The sequence below is a fragment of the Lutjanus erythropterus genome, chromosome 3 (assembly GCF_056507025.1).
Source record: "Lutjanus erythropterus isolate fLutEry1 chromosome 3, fLutEry1.hap2, whole genome shotgun sequence".
Lineage (NCBI taxonomy): Eukaryota > Metazoa > Chordata > Actinopteri > Lutjaniformes > Lutjanidae > Lutjanus > Lutjanus erythropterus.
Window position 1 is genome coordinate 31,911,753 of NC_139319.1, and position 19,595 is coordinate 31,931,347.

General features: G+C 40.1%; 1 protein-coding gene across 1 annotated transcript in view; it reads left to right on the forward strand.

Annotated features, from left to right (window-relative positions):
• ctnnd1 (catenin (cadherin-associated protein), delta 1) overlaps positions 1-19,582 on the forward strand; it is a 41,866-nt gene extending 22,284 nt beyond the window's left edge. Inside the window, exons 9-23 of the mRNA XM_084715833.1 lie at positions 1,216-1,287; positions 2,147-2,297; positions 3,445-3,646; positions 5,836-5,953; positions 7,249-7,405; positions 8,367-8,384; positions 8,678-8,743; positions 9,074-9,201; positions 9,763-9,913; positions 10,022-10,217; positions 10,319-10,512; positions 13,411-13,458; positions 15,221-15,303; positions 16,348-16,402; positions 17,449-19,582. Of these exons, the coding sequence (XP_084571959.1) occupies positions 1,216-1,287; positions 2,147-2,297; positions 3,445-3,646; positions 5,836-5,953; positions 7,249-7,405; positions 8,367-8,384; positions 8,678-8,743; positions 9,074-9,201; positions 9,763-9,913; positions 10,022-10,217; positions 10,319-10,512; positions 13,411-13,458; positions 15,221-15,303; positions 16,348-16,402; positions 17,449-17,507 (1,698 nt within the window). The 3' untranslated portion in view covers positions 17,508-19,582. The remainder of the gene's footprint in view (positions 1-1,215; positions 1,288-2,146; positions 2,298-3,444; positions 3,647-5,835; positions 5,954-7,248; positions 7,406-8,366; positions 8,385-8,677; positions 8,744-9,073; positions 9,202-9,762; positions 9,914-10,021; positions 10,218-10,318; positions 10,513-13,410; positions 13,459-15,220; positions 15,304-16,347; positions 16,403-17,448) is intronic.
• The last annotated feature ends 13 nt before the right edge of the window (positions 19,583-19,595 follow it).

Genomic DNA, 19,595 nt, shown 5'->3' on the forward strand with positions numbered 1-19,595 from the left:
TACTTGTATCGGTACATGGTATCGGCAAGTACCCAAATGTAAGTACTTGTACTTGGTCTGAAAAGTGGTATTGGTGCATCCCTAGTATATTTACTGAGTATTGGGAGTTTTTGTGTACACAAATAACAAAGAGCTCAGCAAAAATGTAGGCCTACACAACAGGTATTAATATTAGTTGGAAAAATACCTAGGTGCTCTTTAGAAAAAATAAATAATTAAAATAAAACCCAAAATATAACAATCGAAGTTCAGATGACAAAGAGGCATTCTAACTGCAATATCTAAGTACAAATGGGGTTTGGGTCCATAGTCAGTCAAATACAATGCTTGCAAGTGTTGAAGCCACTGTGGAGTTGGAAAAGCAGAGGTATGGAGTCCATATTTTCATGAACTGTCCTTTGGATGAGTAGGCATGTCAAGTATTCAAGAGGAAAACACTCCAAGATTATCTTATGCCAGTTCACTTTGGAAGCAGGTTTGTCATTTATTGATGACAAAAAGATATTCTTTTTATCAGTATATGCAAGGATATTGCACAGTCTGCGAGCACTAGTACCAACAATTACATCTTGATTTGGATGCCCAAGAAGCAAAGAAACTGCATTCATATACAAAGCTGCACTGAATATTTTTTCTATATCTTGCATAATATCCATCCAGTATGCTTGAATTTTGGGACAGGACCACACACACATTATGTGTAGGTCCCCATAGAGATTTTGCATTTTAGACACAAAGCTAAAACCTGGGGCTTCATTTTGAGATTTACAAGCAGTGCAAGATTTTAAATTGCAAGAGTCTTGCACGGTTGCACACAGTTATCTTCTTTGTATGATCCCATATCACATCCCATTCATCCTCATCGATATTTACACCAAGTTCATTTTGCCATATCTTTGCAACATCCTGCCTATAAAGCACATCATTTTGGCTGAAGACACTGTAAAAAGGAGTTAAAGATTGTTTGGTTGGACCAAGGAGAGTAACTGCTCTATTGCTGATGTTATGGCATTTATACTGAAAGTAGTTTTTCTAGTTATGAAATCTTGAATTTGAAGGTATTGGAAAAAAAAATATGGGGAAATTATATTTAACTTTTTTAATCGATTGATGTTAACATGTTTGATTTTCTGGGCTGTTTAAAATCAGTAACCCTGACTTTACTTGACCTCCATCCACATCACCACTGATGTGATTTGTCCTTTTAATTACCAGGTGAAATCTGATGTGCGTCGTCTGAAAGGCATTCCAGCGCTGGTCTCCATGCTTGACAACCCAAACAAAGAGGTCAGTTTGCTGATTTTCTCCATGGCTTTCTGTTCATTCTTTACTTAACTAGAAGTGTGTTTTGATTATGATTATGAACTCGGTGGGGTAAAAGTGAGGCTTAAGGGATGTAGTGCATGTCTTATGTAATACAAAAACAGTTCATTGGCCTGAGTCAAGGTGAACTTGAGACTCACCACTAATACCAATTGAAAGGGAAACAGAAATAAGCATTACGTATTTGACTTCTCAAATCCCATAGGTCAACATTTGGGCTAAATATGGTTTCGGCCAAAACATTCTGTGGTTTTTCTATGATTCCCTTTCATTTAGCACAAGCTGTGGCAAAGTTTTGCTGATGTTTGTGTGGGCATTACCAGACAAACCACATCATGCATTCCACTCTGGGGGAAAAGAAGCATCTTTATTTCACATTTTATGCTTTGCGGCCAATGACAAGTTTGAAGTCCGGTGTGTGTCGGATGACTTGCTGGCTGGAGAAATGGGTCAAATAGCGTCTGCATCCTCTTAATGCTTTTAAGTGGTTCCAAAAGCTCCACACACTTGGTCTGTCTGTGCTGTGTGAAAGACTATATAAGAGATATAAAATAAGACAAAGTATAGTGTCATGAAACCATTATCAACCATTTAAAACAAAATGACATGCAATATTGATAATATGCCAACTAATTTACTATTAGTTATAGGCAATTACTTGCATTAGGAGCAGTTCTGAGACCCATGTAATTTTCTCAGAACAATCTAACAGCCACAAGGGTATGACATTGTTTTCTATTACTACACTTAATCCATGTGTGTGAAATCAATGCTCTCTTGAAGACTAACAGCTCAATAAGCAGTTATTGTTTCTTGGTTATAGGTTCACTATGCAGCCTGTGGAGCACTGAAGAACATCTCGTATGGCAAAGATCCAGACAACAAGATCGCTATCAAGAACTGTGATGGAGTGCCTGCTCTGATCAGGCTGCTGAGGAAGACCCATGACCAGGACCTCACTGACACTATCACAGGTTAGAGGCACATAACACACAAATACATAGGCTGTGTAATCATGACTTTGACTGTTAAACAACCCGTTAAAGATATTGTGCTTCTGTGGGACTGTGGTCTGATTGGTCAGTTGAACTGGAAATATTAGGTTCTATCTGTGTTCTGAGTGGTTTTGAGGTATTGAGCTTCAAAGTTTTTGCATTTGAAACAGCAAAAATGGTTTGTAGGACAAGTCTTTTTCATTCATGAAAATGACAGGCCCCTTGAATGTATTCTAAATGTACAATATCAAAATCCTGTTAGCTTTTGAAGATGTTTTATGTAACAGGTCAAATGCAGATAGAAGCTTCTAATCTTAAGAACTATAAGGTTATTTCAAGGTTAGAATTATAAGGTTCTATCTTGCAAAACATAAAACGAAGCAATGATTCTCAAGGAACACAAACTGTTTCAACACTAATTGTATGGTTTAAAACTAATTATGAGTAAATGGTGTCTATATGTAAAAGAGAGTTTAATTTGGTGCTTTCTATTACATTTTTTCAATCAGAATGTTACTTCCAATGCACCAAAATATCTGCTCTGCTTTTTTGAAGTGGATAACCTTTATTTCAGTCACAGGCAAAACCCTGAACATATCCTTTAGCATTTGTGTGTTGGCTGCCAGACTAACATTAGGAAGGTAGCATTAGCTGGTTAGTGTGGTGATTACAATGAAAATAAACCATCAGCAAGATATAAAGCAATAAAAAAGCCTGAACTTTCCTGCAATGTGGACTGCCATCCTTTATAAGTCCATCAATAAAATCCTCGATCTTAACGTTTCTTACAAACAAAGAGTTGTGTGAATTTTCTAATGTCTTCTCTGCTCCTTTTCCCCACTGTTACTGAGTAGTGTGGTGACATAGAAGCAGAACCTTAATGGTCCTCTCTTATCATTTGATTTTGCAGATAAACCCTTTTTGTTTTCTAAATAACAAGTCAAAAAATGCATGCAACTTAAAAAAAAAAACACCTCACGTAATGTTAACAGGTTGTTACAGAATAAGGAAATGTAGATAATATATATAAAATATATAAAACATTGCAATTCCAATGTGATGAAATGTAATTTGATAAAGTGACATATGGCAAACTTAAAATGGCATTTCTCCACTTTTTCCCCAGGGACGCTGTGGAACTTGTCGTCCCATGATTCTGTGAAAATGGAGATTGTTGACCACGCACTGCACGCCCTCTCTGATGAGGTGATGGTGCCCCATTCAGGCTGGGAGCGAGGGAGCAACGGAGCGGGAGGAGGCGAGGAGAACTGCAAGCCCAGACATCTTGAGTGGGAGACAGCCCTCACCAACACAGCAGGCTGTCTGAGGTATGGAGGGAAGTACATGTGATGATATGGAGGAGATTGAAGGAGGGAGGGTTGATGTAGACAAGAAAAGAAAATGGAAAGATGCCAGCTCAACAGACTGACAGAGCAGTGGGATGTATGAGGGAGGAAGGGAGCAGTGACGAGTTAACGGAGCAGAAGAGAAGGAAAAACATCACGGAGGGGGCTCAATGAAGAGAGAGGAAAGAAACTACAGTATCTTCATGTGAAACCTTTTATTATACAAATAATCAGAACAGTCAAAAATCAGATGCCTAATGCATTCTTCTCAGTCAGAATAAACTGGCCCATTTTACAAGAAATTTATTTTTAGTTTTAACAGATAAAAATGTGTCATCATTGCTGCCACTTATTACTTTTGTATTTTTGATAGTATCCATATAGTAACCGCAGAAAAAGTATTCTAAAAAAACTTTCAGATCAAAGAACTAAACCAATTATGGTCAGACGTTTGTAATGAGTGATTGTGCATGTCAGAATCCTGTATTCTGATAACTAGTACACATAAACAGGACAATTAATTTTATAAAGTGCTCATTAAAAGATTTTTGGGTTATTTATCGAAGAAACCTGGGGGCTGAATTGAAGAGAACTGCGGCCTCACAGTAACTGAGATCAGGAGGGTGAAGAAGGGAATTTCAGAGTGTACAGGGAGGGGGCGAGCCGAGGACAGTGGGGCATTGACACATACAGTGTAAACAATATGTTCTGGCCTGCTGGTCTGTTATCTATGCATTCCCCTTGACCACACGGTTAATTATAGTTTTCATTTGCAGGGATAGAAAAGTATGTGTAAATAATTTGGACATCTGGAATTCTTAAAGTTTGGTATTTGCAGAAATCAAGTTCTGAGATTTTTAAACTGAACCCATTTTGGAAACCTAATTGGTTTATACTTTTATTAACTTCCAGAAGAATTTAGGTTAGGAATTTTTGGTACTGATCACTAATCACTGAATCACTGAATCACTACTCAAAAAAGCAAGAATCTAGATAAAAATCACTTTTTAATCCCAAACGTTAGTCCCAAAATCAGTGTGAGTGCAGTGTTTCTTCAAACATCACCTGTTGCTGGTTGGAATAGCATTCTGTGGCTCTGTCCATTTACAGAGCTGTGTAGAAACTTCAGGGTTTTTGTCAGCATACACACAGAACGAGGAGCTAGAGAACCGTGAGGATATATTAACTGAAATATGGTAAAAAGTGGTTTGGATTAGAATAGCACACCCCACCTTTATGGGAACATTCAAGTAACTGTAAACTATTGATCCTGAGGGCAGGGGGCATGAATGTGTGTAGCTAATTTCATGGAATTTTAACATACATCTGTCTGGACGCAAGTGTTATCCATGGAGCCACTGTAGTAAATTGATCACTCATTTTTGCCAGCCTTTATAAACAGACAGAAGGTCTAACACTGATAAATCCATCTATATCTGATTGAAGTATTCACATTCTGTTTAGAAGTTCTGTTTTTATTTCGTTCTCTTCCTGTGCACAGAGACCATTCACTGCCAGTGATAACGCCTTTTGGTTTAATTCAGTCTGGTTAAAATGAAGAGTAAATTAAACCAGTTTGGTTTCAATTTAGTCTGCATTGTATGTGGTGCAGCATTTAAATAAACTTCCTGAACTATGCAGTGAAGTGAAATCAGTGCCCCCTACTGTGGAGGGGAATGTGTCCTGGTATTGTGTGAAAGGGTGTGCCTGTCACTAGGAAAAACAAAGCTGCACAAAAGAGACCAAGACTGAATATCATTCCAGAGTTTTTTTTCCCTAATGCTCCTTTCTTTACACATCTTCTACATCAATGAATGAAGAACTGGGTCTCAGTTTCCACTTGTTTCCATCCATCCAGTCCTGTTAGATCTCTAAGTGGGACTGAGTCAGAGAGCAGCTGAAGAAATTAGTCCAGAGCTGTAACGTGATCTCCCCAAACTGTACTCTCTTTGTAAACCAGGACATTTAACAGGAGTTTCATTCAAACAACTCTTGGGGGTGTGTTCAAGCAGTGCATGCTGGAATCCTTTTGTAGTCACTTAAATTGACTCTTTCCTTTCCCCTTTAACCTCATAACTGCCTCTTTTATTTCTCCAGCCATTCAAACTGCTAATCCTTGTTTTGTTTTACATTCCTGTTTCTCCTCTTCTCAACTTTCCACTTGTCTGAAGAAATGTGAGTTCAGAGCGAAGTGAGGCGAGGAGGAAGCTGAGGGAGTGCACAGGGTTGGTCGATTCGCTCATGTACATCGTCCAGTCACAGATCGACTGTAAAGACGTCGACAATAAGGTAAGTGGAACTTTGATTCGCTTTGTAGTGATTTTACACAGCAAAATCTGTTAACAGATGTAGAGGAGTTCTACTGCATGTGTCAAAAAAGTTCTGATAAATGTCTTCAAATGACGTCACATGAGTCAGCGTGGGTTGGGTTTTAAGACCACAAGGTTGAAAATGAAAAAGATTTCGGTGTGTGGAGTTGGGAAGAAGTGAGCTTACCATACCCCTGTAGCCAGCTCCTCGTCTCTGACTTACACTAGTTACTGGAGGCTACGTTATTTGCTACTAGCACAACACACCCGGATCTCCGATCAAACTGTCAGCAGGTGGATTGCACTGTGAGTAATATACGCACCAGGTTTTGACAAGGATGAAGAATGGGGGAAAATAGACAATGGGCCTCATACATGAACACACAGTTCTGGTCTAAAATTTTGCGTGTTAAGCGTGCCCTCAACCACAGGTAAGCCAGTACAAACCTAACCAAAACCAACTTGCAATTTGGGCTGTAAAATAATGATTGGTTTCAGAGAGAGTGTGGTGATACATGAAGTCTTTGTATCCCAGTTCACTGATAAACCAGTATTAAGGTTGGATTTTCTCCCAAATGGATGTGTACAAAGATGGCGGCGGAGACCATGAACATGTGTGCTACTCAGAGTTCTTCAACTAACACCACTGTACTCACTGTATTATTTTACATACCACGTCTCAGCAGACACAGATAAATCAACTGTACTCGTGCACATCAAGGCACCATCTTCCTCGGTAAAACAAGCAAAACAAAACAAAAAAAATAGCCATTCAATAAATATCCAAGAATATGAGATCACATATCAAATGCTGTGGCCAGCTGGTTGGGGGGGGGGGTGCACCTGACTGCAGCAGAGGAATGTCTCCAATGGTGGCTTCAGTGTTCTTGTTCTTGTCTGTCTAACGTTTGGAAATCTTAAGCTAATGCTAATTGCAAATTCCCTGACATGTGCTATATTTTCTTATTTTCCTCTTAATGCTTAGTGCAAAAACAAATAAAAAGGAAAAATAAGAAAACATTCAAGTTGAGGTCCAGTGTTTGCTGCATCAATTTTGATCCTTTTTTTTTTTAAAGTGTTGGACAATGTTAAGTCTTTTTTTTTTTTTTTTTTTTAAGAGTTTGTAATGAGATATTTGAAAACATGTAGGTGTATGATGCCCTGTGTGGGTGACGAGGTCATGTGATGTACTTATAATGTGAAACTTAGCATCTTGGCTTCACTTTCCCTCTCATCTCTTTTCTCCACCCCACCGTTTTCCCTGCATGATTTCAGTTGATAGAGAACAGCGTGTGTCTGCTGAGGAACTTGTCCTATCAGGTGCATCGTGAAATCCCCGGCTGTGAGCGCTACCAGGAGGCCGCGCCCCTCAACCAGGGCCCCGCCCCCTCCAGCCAGAAGGGCGGCTGCTTCAGCTCCCGCAAGAGCAAAGGTCTGTGCCAGACATACTGTATTTGTTCAGTCAGAAGGAGGAACGTTTGAGGTGATGTCACTGTTGACAACAGTGTCTCACTCGACTGATACTCACACACACACACACACACACACACAAACACTGAGAGGCAAACAAAACCACTCGCTTGCACAGGAATGTTAACAATTTCCCTGACTGCGAGAAAGCTCATCCTCTCTCCTGCTGCTCTCTGTTTGTGTTTCACTCAGAGTATTGATTTTTTTTTTCTCAACTACACACAGCCATACTACTGTTTGGTGGCTTTCTCTGTTATTATAAAATCATTTTGAAGTGACAATGAACATCATTATAATGCTGTGCTCGCCTTGCACCCCTGCAGTGTTCTTGCAGCCTGCCTGACCTTCCTTGAGCCTGGTTAGGAGGGGGCGGGAAGAAATAACTTGTTTCAACCATAGATAATGTGTTAAATATGATTTCAGCTTATTTAATATGCTGTCTATAGCTCCAACTCATTATTTGAACTGCAGTACTCATTTTTGGACACCAAACTGTTACATATTGTTTCTTTAAAAAAGGATCAGGTAATCAGTTAATCAACTAATCATAGGTGAATGGTTTTCTGTGTATTTATCATTTTTGGGTGTGTTGCGTAGAGATGTATCACAGTTACATATTCTCAAACCACAGTAACTGTGTGTGTGTTTATATATAAAATGATTACATCAGCTTCTGTGTCCTCTGATTAGCTTTATTCAGCTGTCATACTTGGCATGTCACATTGCTGATTTGTGTGGTGGCAGCAGTGCTGTTGGGATGTAAGCAGGTGTTAACTGGGTGGCTCAGTTATGGCTGCTTTCCTCTTACTTACTGTCCATGCTCTCTCTTCCTGCTGTTCTGTCGTTTTCTTCTCCCTCTACATCCCTTCTTCCTCTTCTCCCTCCTCTATTCTTCTCTCTCCCCTTTTCGAGCCGGGCTACAGATGAGTGGTTTTCCAAAGGTAAGCTCTTCACTTCTGTACAACTGCACTTTGCTTCTGCTGCCTGTTGTTGTTGTTGTTGTCATGGTATTAGTGATAGAGTAGCTAACAGGTCCGTGTAACTGTCTAAGCACTAACATGCACGCTTTCCTCGCACTGTGAAAGAGTTGTAGTGAAACATGCATCTCTGTTTTTGGTCATAGCACATGTCTAACCAAACTAGAACAGATTTACTAACAGTACAACTAATTCTCTTAAATAAATCTGTCATATTTAGATTCTTCTAAGGTTGTGATGTTAATGTTTGATTCCAGGTAGGAAAGATGAGGATGCAGCTGCAGACATAATAGACATTCCAAAGAGGACCACGCCTGCTAAAGGTAAATAAAGGCTTGCTTGACACTTTCAAGATACAGTTTGCATTGTTTGAAGCAAGGTTGTATGAGGTACTATCTACTCTAGATAATACACTGACTATGGATAAGTACCTCATACAGCCCTCATTTCAAATTATCTGAATTATCTCTCTTAGTGTATGCATCATACAGTAAAGAAAAACTGTTTTTTTTATAACTTTTATATTTGCCCATCTTCACCCCTCTGTTTGTTCTGCATATTTCCCATCATTCACTCCTGCTGTCCTTACTTGCTCCTCCACACTTCCCCTCCTCCCCCTGCCGTCTTCCCCACTCCCTTCTTCTTTCCTGCAGGCTATGAGCTGTTGTACCAGCCGGAGGTGGTCCGCATTTACACCTCTCTGCTAAAGGAGTCCAAGAACCCCACCGTGTTGGAGGCCTCGGCTGGAGCTGTGCAGAACCTGTGTGCCGGACGCTGGACTGTAAGAACCGCTCTCCATTATTCCTCTATTAATTCCATTTCACACCTCTCTGTGCTGAGTAAACACACTAGTTGAAGAAACACGATTCTTCCAGGACACTACAGGACCAAACAGAGCTTCTGAGAAGTTAGTATTTCAAGTCTAATGCAGCTTTGGGATTGGACAAAGGCATTAGTACACAGTTTCTTCCAAAGTGGTTACTAAGATAATGATCATGTGACTCTCCAGCCAGTAGATTTAAGTTCTTGTCAGCACTACTACTCCCACCTTCATCGCTTCATATTGTTCTCCCACTGCCCTCAGTTTCATACATCCCTGAACACACACATTAAATTATTCTTTATGGATAGACTCAGAATACAAATAAGTGCTTTCACTTGGAACTGCTAATAGTGGTAGATGGCACTTGTATAACATGGCGACATTTTGAGGAGAGACTGGTGTGTCTATTCAGGAGAGAATGTGTCGTCAAGCAGTAGCATTGGATTGTTTGTCACAAAATTGCAGCAAAACTGAGATCACAGTCGTGATTTTAATGAGAACAAATGTGTTTCTGTTTAGTACGGGCGATACATTCGTGCCTTGCTGCGCCAGGAGAAGGGTCTGCCTATGATGACAGAGCTGCTGGCCCATGGCAACGACCGTGTCGTCCGTGCCATGTCTGGAGCTCTCCGCAACCTGGCCATTGACGCACGCAACAGAGATCTACTGGGTAAGACTTGGAGCGCTCTTTATCTTTAGGGCATGTCTTTATATTATCAAGAGGACGGCATCAATAGTTGGTTTCCATTTTTAATGCTCCTCTTGTACTTGTACTCAGGTAAACATGCGGTGCCTCACCTGGTGGCCAACCTGCCCGGCGGGGGTCAGAGTCAGCCAGTGCGAGCACTGTCAGAAGAGACAGTGGTGTCTGTATTGAGCACTCTCCATGAGGTGCTGGGATCCAGCCTGGAAGCAGCCAAGACCCTCAGGGCCTCGCAGGGGATTGAGAGACTGGTGCTCATTAACAAGGATGGGTAAGGCTTTAGAAGATTTTTTTTGCTTGGTGAAACTGCAATTTTGAATATTACCTTCCTAATAGTCCTGTCATTCCCTCTCTGCCCCTCTGGTCCACCAGGAACCGTTCTGAGCGGGAGGTGCGTGGGGCTGGCCTGGTGCTGCAGACAGTGTGGGGCTACAAGGAGCTGCGGCGCACTTTGGAAAAAGACGGCTGGAAGAAGACGGACTTCATGGTCAACCTAAACCCTCCCAGCAACAACACCAGGGCCAACGGAGGATACGAGGACAGCACTCTTCCGCTCATAGACAAAGGTCAGGAAGTCAGGAAATATGTGCATGTAAAGTGTACTGCTCTGTAAGGCCACATTTCTGAGTCTAATTAATGAAAGACTTAGTTTCATTTCAGTTCTCAGATAAACTCTCTCTCCTGTCTTTAAATCTTTTGTCCAGTTCAAGTATTGTGTGTATTGCGGATATACTGATTCTGAAATTCTGGGCTGATAACTGATGTTTAAAATAACAATTTGTGTTTTTAGTGGCTTTTTATTTTGTTTTTGTTGTTATTTATTTCCCCATTTGTCCGAGCAAAACAAAGAAATCTTCATTAGAAAGAACATGGCACCTTTTGGCCTTTTTATATCATCTAGTCAGTGGTCTTCTCTCTGAAATAGCAGCTGGCTATAGTAACAACTGTTGTGAAAAATCTAGATTTTTTTCCCAATACATATCGATTCTGAATATTGTAAACTTTTTGAATGCTCATTTTCTGCAATATGGATACACTAGGACCAGCTGAGCAACAGCTGCACAAGAGATGTTGTGAGTGGGCTGTGAGGGGGACGGGGGAGTGTTGGAGAGCCAATTGATAGTGTTAACTAAATGCATTTAAAAAATGAGATCGACATACTGTGTGAATACTAGACATCAAATGTTGCAGTAATTATTATTGCTGTTATATAATGCAGAAACCATTTGAAGTCTGTGTAAGGTATTAATAAATAGTTGTCCAGAGTTTGTCACATCACAGAATTAACCACTCAGCCAAATTTGAATGATTAAAAAAAATTTAATATATATATGTTTAAAAATTCTCAAAATCATGAAAAAATGAACTGTTTTCTCTGATCTGAAATGCTAGGGGTGTGTCTGCCACCACTGCTTCAAGTTTCAAATTCCACTACAACCTGAAGGATGGCTGCCCTTACAGCAGCTTTTTTGGACTTGTACATACATGTTTGAGCCACCAGAATGAAACAGAAACAAACCTGTGAATGTCAAAATAAAACAGAAACATTAGGGGTGTAATGATTCACTCATGCGTCCAATGCATCAGACTTTAATCTGTAAGATATGAGTACATCGGTTCAGACGGCTTGTATCGGTAAAAAGCTGAACATCGGAATCAGACAAATCGATGCAGCACTAGCGTATCAATACATCTCATTAGGATGTGCATACATTTAATTTTGGGATCAGGGAGCTGCCACTGTTAACTTTCCTCCGTCTTCTTTCTCCTGCTGTCTCTGCCTGCACCGCTCTCACTGGACGCCTGCTGCCGCGATCACAAAAACAAGCGCTCCCTCCTCCCTCTCCTGTGTCTCCTCTTGTTTTACTTAAAACAGATGGTGCTGAAACAGCGACAGAAGTGACATTGTACCACGTCGCACCACCAAACTTTCATAACGTGCAAGTGTAGAATAATTTGGGTTTTATAAGAAAGATGAGAAACGCTGCTGCAGATCATTTATGTAAAACGTGTCAGACAGCAGAGAACAGAGACACGACTCTGACCCACAGAGACGTCATGTCACTGTGAGAGCAGGTAACACTTCACTGTTCCTCCACACTAATCAAAACCACAGCATTCTTCATATGAAACAGAGCAGCAGATCATCTTACTGCAGAAATACTGATATTTTAAACAATTTTAAAGTTTGTTCACAGATTGTCATTTAGGCTACAGGATCTCATTTACACATGAGACTCATAATAAGATATAAACACCACTGTAATGTCTCCTTCTCTCTGTCTCTACTGTTACTATATTTAATAAAACTATCAGGATTTTTTGCCAACTAACTGCACTCTACAAATGTAGCATTAATTGAATCAAAATGTAAATACTGACACACTGCATTGTCTTGTATTGCATCGTGTCGTATTTTATCGTGACAGAGCTGAATCATATTGAACTGAATCATTGGCCACTTAAAGATATGTAAGACACATCATATCGTTGAACATGTATCGAGATACGTATTGAATCGGTCTCAGTCAGTGAGATACACACCCCTAATAAACATATATGAAATATTTTGTTTCGAATGGTTGGGAAAATACTGAATTTTGATAATAACATTTTTTATTATTTTGTTGATGTGAAACAGAAAAAAGCCTTACTGCTTTTGTGTTAGTAAAACTGCATATGAACTACTACTAAAAGTTAAATTGTTAGGGTTCAGATGTATGGCCTTAAATTAAATTTGTTTTATTCCATAATATGTTTGATATGTTTTTTTTCCAGCACAGATTCATCCTTATCCTTTTACTTTACACAAGTCTAATATGGAGTGTACACTTGTAACAGAACTTTATGTAGGACATTCAGAAGCTCTAAGTCAAGTGTTTTTGAGCAACACAAGTGTTTTATTTCACTTAAGCTCCACAGAGCTCTGCTCCAGATTCTACAGATTTTACTGTGGCAGTGTATCAAAGAGTCGGCCCTCCTCACAGTCTCTCTGTATGTTTCTGTGTACTGCAACAATAAGTTGTTGGCTGTCTGTAGACTTGGGAGAATTAAGTAGGGGTTTACATAAATACTGGTGTGTTTGTCTCAATCTGCTTGCTGTACAAGATGTTCACTCCAGTGGGACATTTTTAGATGATGCCAACTCGCATCGTTAATCGCCATGTTTATGTTAAGTTTCCTTTTTAGTATGTTCAAAAGCCCCTTTAAGCTCTTTGGCACCAAATTTAAAGTTTCCAATCCCCACCTGTCACACACCAAAGTAACGTAAACTTTACTGTATATTTGTTAATACTAGCTGGCTAATGTCTGACACTTGAAACACTTAAAAAACACTCCTACACCTACACACTGTTCTATCTTTGGCAGGAGATGGTGTGGCTGTTAACACTGCCTCTCTGAGCAAACAGTAACATGTAACAGTTCATGCTGGCGCTCATTCCTTTTGTGTCTCTCATACACAGGGGGAAAAGGGGACCGGGAAATGATTCCAATGAATGACTTGGGACCAGGCAAGTGTGACAACTGAAAACACACACACACACACACACACACACACACACACACACACACACACACACACACACACACACACACACACACACACACACACACACACACACCTGTGTTCTGAATTGATACAGGCTGTGTAAACCACATATTCTGTTTGGATATTCCGAAGAAGGCCTTATTCTGAATGTACAATTTTACAATGAAAAGATGTGGGATAAGCTGGTATTATTTAGGTTTTAAAAGCTGGACCGTGCATTCAAAACATGCATTTTAACTGGAGTTTTTTACACAGTTTGCAAGGCTTGGGTAGACATGCACCAAAAAAGCTAGCATTCCTGGTTGGAAGGAGAAACACACCTACTTTAAAACATTATGAAAGACTTGGATGTAAACAGGTTTTTGAATATGCATAAATATTACAGCAGCAACCTTTGAAGAAGGTGGTTGAATGAATGAAAGAGGGAGGCCAATTTCCATGATTGAACAAGTCCGCTGCTGGTTGAAAACTTAGAGAAAATCCTGTTTTGGATTGCAAAGAAGCAAAATAGCTGAAGCTGGCCCAGCTGTTTGCCTTTTCCATAATGGGAATAAATATGACTGCATGCATGTGAGTTAGTGGGATATTCGGTTTCATTAGCCATGTAAACAGCTTAGTAGAGATATTGTCTTTTTCAGAATAAGGACAAAAAAAACAGAATATTTTTTGCATGTTATCTTATACATAAGATAACCTACCCTTAACCTAAACCTTAAAACCATGTCTGAACCCTTAAACAGCTCTTTTAAGGTCTGTCCAAAAGTGATGACTGGCTGAAATGTGCTCATTTTCCAAAACTGTCTTCAATCCCAAGGTCTGAAACTCAAATTGGGTCTCACAAAGCTGATGTACAAGTACTTAATTTAATCCTCTTTGTCCCGAGTGGGACATAAGTCCACAGCAATATTCTGCAATCAAGTTGTTGCAGTTTCTGTAGCATAAGCTTTTTTACTGGGTGAGGTTGCCAGCCTTGCACCCAACCATCCACTGTTTGTTTGGAATGGATTTGTTAGTCCTCTCCCCGGGCCTTTTGTCCCCCAGGTAATGGGTTACAGCATTGATACTTAACTCGAGGAGCGTTGGCCCAATCTGGCCCTGTGAACATTTTCCATTTCACTTTGAAAATAGATTGATTCACACTGTTTTTTCCAACGAAGGAAGGACAGATATGGCAGTTTTTTATGATGGGATAAATTAGGCTGTTACTGGAGATGGCCTTCCACAGTACACTAGGATCAGATGGTGAGCTGTGCAGGGGAGGACAACTATTAGCTGAAGAAGAGCTTAAGTTCCACAGAAATTAAGATAATTCTGATCCCAAAATTTTCAAAGAAAGATGGGTTTCGGGCCTTTGGGTGTTTATTCATTTTATCTGATAAATAATTGGTCGCTAGTCGTATAAATGTTTTTTGCTGGGGTTTTGACATTTTTAGGGCAGGACTCGCCTCCCCAGGTGCACATCTTCCACCAAATCAAACCAACTCAAGCTGCTGTGCAAGAAAAGCTATAAAAACAACTCAGCATAATCCAGGTTATGTTTTAGTATGTGGTCCCAGCAGCATGTGGCTGTAATGTACAAACACATACACAGAAACTGCCCAGTAGCACACTAAGCTGTGGTACTTTAAGTGTTACAGATGAAACTCATCAATGAGTAGTTTTTTTGTGAGATCCTTGCATTGAAACCACACACCTCCGGTTTAACATATGTTCCTCCTCTTCAGATGCCTACTCCACACTGGACCAGAGAGGGAGAAGGAATACTCTGGATAACACACTCGAACCTGCTGACAAAGATGCAGTTCAGGTAAACACTGGCCACATGCTCACACACACTCATCCCACACACATTACCTTGCATGACTGCACTTACTGAGCGTTACTTAACTCTTCACTCTGTTAGATACATCTTACAACCCTAGCTCAATAAAACTTCTAGAGCAGACAGACTATTAGTAGAAATTTGCGAGTCTGTTAGTGCAGATGTGATCATAATTTTCAGCACTTGTGCTCTTTCAGTAGAGCAGTCCTTCATAGGATGTTTCCTTTATCATCTGCAAATGCTGTTTTCAGGGTCCAAAATTAACACCCATCAAGGGCCAAATAAAGTTACATTTTGGTTTGGCTGAAAAATTAAACGTCCCGGAAAAAAGTTAAAAAGTTAATTTTTGACCCTGACTGTTGACGTCTGCATCATAAATAAGTCCAGCTACCTCAGGAGGAAGGAATGGTGATGTTTTTATGAACGATGTTTTTTGGGTTTGATATTGATCGCACATCATCACCCAGCTTAAAAAGATGAAAATTGTTTGAGAAATTTAACTGGTTGATCATGTGCATCACACACACACACAGACACATGCACGCACACCCACACCCAGACACACATGCCCACACACTTTTCTGAGGTTCCATATTTCAGGTCTGATACACACAGATTGATATCCTCACTTCCTGCAAAAAAAAAAAATTACCGTGTGAACTGCTCTCACACACACCCACAAACAGCATGTTGATGCATGTCTTGCAAATAATTTCTCACCAGCGATCCTTTTTCCCCTTCCTGAAACATGACCTAACATTAAACTAACCTTTTGTAACCCTTCTTTCTTTTCTCATCTTATGTCCTTATTTCCCTCCACTTTTTTTCTCTTTTCTCTTGCTGTTCTTTTTTCTTCCTTCTCCATGTTTTGTGCCTCCTTTTGGATTTTCACACTTAACCCTCTTGTTTCTTTATTTACCCCATCCTTGCTGTGTGTCTTCTTGTCTCTGTGTGTCTCTTTTGGCCTCTCTCTTTCTCTCTATCACACACTCCTACGCTCTCTTCTTTTTGTCTCTCTCTTTCTCTCAGGGAGGGATGTATGGGGAGAGGCAGGCCTCTTTGCCTCTCATGGATTCTTACGATGGTTAGGCTACACCCACTGTCACACTGCATGTCAGCGCATGGTATGTGTGTCCCACCGGCTGCTCCTCTCCACTCACTGCATGGCCTAGTATTGTACTTGTGTATTAAGAACTGTGACTTGGTGTGTTTGACTGTGACCACTGTTGTCAGTGAGCTTCCATTGTACTGTATTTGGACTGTTTTTGCTCCCCCTGCTGATGAAAAGTGTCACTGATTTTTGTTTCTACTGAGATGTGATTGTATTTTATTTCTCTCTGCACAGTTTGTGTAATTTTCATCTAACACGTGGTGACTTTGTTGCCAGCCACCACTGTTTTGTATAGAGGGTATGCAATGATGTCACTCTCCCACAGGGACACGCCCCCCCAGTCAGACAAAGGTGCAAAACATTCTGCAACTGCGAAACAGAGAGTAAAACAATCAAACATCTGCGTGCGATCTGTACAACTTACTAACGACACAGTGGTTCATGGATGCTGATTTGGCCAGAAATCAGGTTTCCTATCATTTATATGTACCTGATTTTGACACTGTGGAAACACACAAAGTGAAGAAGACATGCACTTGATGATGGGACACCAAAGGATATATTGGTTATACGTGGACATTATTGCTTATTGTAATCTTTTTGAGCTGGCCTGATGTGATGACTAAGAGGTTTCCACTGTAACTAGGGTCTACCACATAACTTAGGGTCTGATTTTACCCAAAAAGCCAACACACCTGACACAAAATGGCAACTGCAAATTCACGTTTCAGTGCCTTGATTCCAGTTGTTTCTGTGAATTGCAGTGATCTGTTTACTTCTCCGTTCTTTGTGGAAAAGGTCACTTTGATTTCTTGTTGAATCTATTTGTTCAATCAAACTGCCATGACCCTGCCTGCTGTGACATCATGCGCATACCCTCCATTGTACTTTTTCTTTTGAAAGCCACTGCTGTGAAGCTGAATTTTAAATGTGTGATTCTTCCTGCCTAGGCATGAACGCCTCACATTCGCAACCCCACGTGATCATCTCCCACACTTGTGCCTCTTCTTCTCTTGCAGAAAAACTGATTGTGTGCATCACAAGACGACAGCCTCCTCCCACCTACTGCCCTTGCTGAACTGACAATGGGGGACCACCACACCACACTACACTACCGATGGGGACTAAAACTCCATCCATAACACTCAACTCTTCTCTCTTCACTCTCTTGCAGCCTCTCTTCTCTCTATTTCTCTTTGTTACATTCCTCCATTGCAGCTGGCAAACCACGTGGAAAAAAAAATACTGGCGTGGATCTACGCTCCCTGTGGACAAAACCAGACGAAACACTATGACCACTTTGTGCTCTGCGAGTCCCTTAAACTCCAAAACACTATCTAACCACTCAATCAGATACTGTGGCCACGACACTACATCTCCATGCAGCAACACTACAACTGGCCTGGACAACACTAATCCTCTGAGACTGTGGCTTCATCTGAGAACTTTTCTACTGCTTGGGGGTCGGAGCATAGACTTAGACTAATTAAGCTAATTAGAAAAAACTGGGGGGATCAGAACAGGACATTTTTTGGTGAAATTTTACATAAATGGCAATTACGCTATGTTTGGAAGAAATCGAGGGAATGTGTTGTTTTTTTTTCCTCTCTTTCGCTGATTAAACACTAAAAAAAAGTTTCCTACCACTGAGAACCAATGTTTAACGATCTAATCAGATATGTGCAAAGCTTCTGCTTCTGTTTTGGTAGTGGTTATTTCTCTTCTTGCTTTGCTCTGTACCACAGTAATGCACATGTGCCAAATGACACTGCTACTGCTGTGACTGCCAATGTTGAATGCAAAGAACTTCACACACTCAGACTTTTTACACTGAAGACTTTCATCTGCTTTGTTTTTGTGCGCAGTTTGTGTCGGTGACAGTCCATCACCAAGATGCATGGGGACGCAGCATTTTCTGTATTTGTGATCCATAGATAAAAGAATGGACCTCCTAGCATGGATGATTCCTACAGACAGAGACAGATATTGTCTATTCCGTCTCTTTGGAATGGACAATATAGTCTAAAGCAATGTTTATGTTAAATGTAAGCAGGCCCCTTTTCTTGGGAGATCTCACAGGATTCAGTGGGGGCATTTCTGATTATGAATGTGTACATACAAGACTGTGGGCTAAGTGGAGTGCCTCACTCATTCAGGATAGGTCTGATGGGTTTGTCCAACATGACAGGGCTTAACCAATCAAGGTGTCTTTTTCTCAGCAGGTAACTGTATGTGGAACTCAGCAGTTTCCTTCCTGTTCTGCAACATGATGGAATATGTGAACTTGTATGTATGTAAGAGTTAATTCTTGTTATTGGGATTGGTTTTTTATAAGGTATAAAACTCTCTGAGTTCTGTATAATTTACTGCTACCCATAGCCGACCTGGCTACAGAACAGTACATGGGAGAAGACACAGTATTGTCTGTTTTTGCCTGCATTTCTTAATTACAGCGCTTGTTCTGTAGAAGAATGCATATTCTTAGTGCCGAGTGAGATGTAGATACTTACTGAGTGGATGATTAAAAGAAGCACTAGGGGGGTATATAATGTGTGTTTTTCTTTTTTCCTCCTTTAAAAAAAAACTTTCCTGTATTTGTTTTCCATGCCAATTGAAACACGACAGAGGATTGCCTTGTTTTCTCAGTGTAACAAGTTGCCTTCAGGAGTGGACTGGCTAAAAAGAGGAGAATAGAGGAGAGCAAGGGTTTGTGTTAGAGGATATCTGTGTAAGGAGGCATAGACCAGAATCTGCTAAAAAAAAATAAAGTGGAGAAAAAAATAAAAGCACATTTAAACTATATATACAAGAGAATATTTGTTAATTTTAATGGTTTTATGTATTTCTTTTTTTTTATATTGATTTGGGTTTAATTGTTTTGGGTGTTCTGGGTGAAAGCATATGCAATCAGTTTTTCTATTTTGATTGAAAAAGATTCAGTTTTGTCTTAATTAAATGCAAAACGAGTTAGCTAATAAATAAAATCCTCTGACACAGTCATCATCAGATACTGGAACACTAACGGAAAAATCTGATTCTGGACTACACCATAATCTCTTTGCCTTGGCTCTTAAAAGTTGCACATTCTCATTTATGAATGAATTATGTAACTAGCAATACTGTTTTTAATAAAAAAGAAAATGATTTCTCAGAGCCTGTTTCTTTT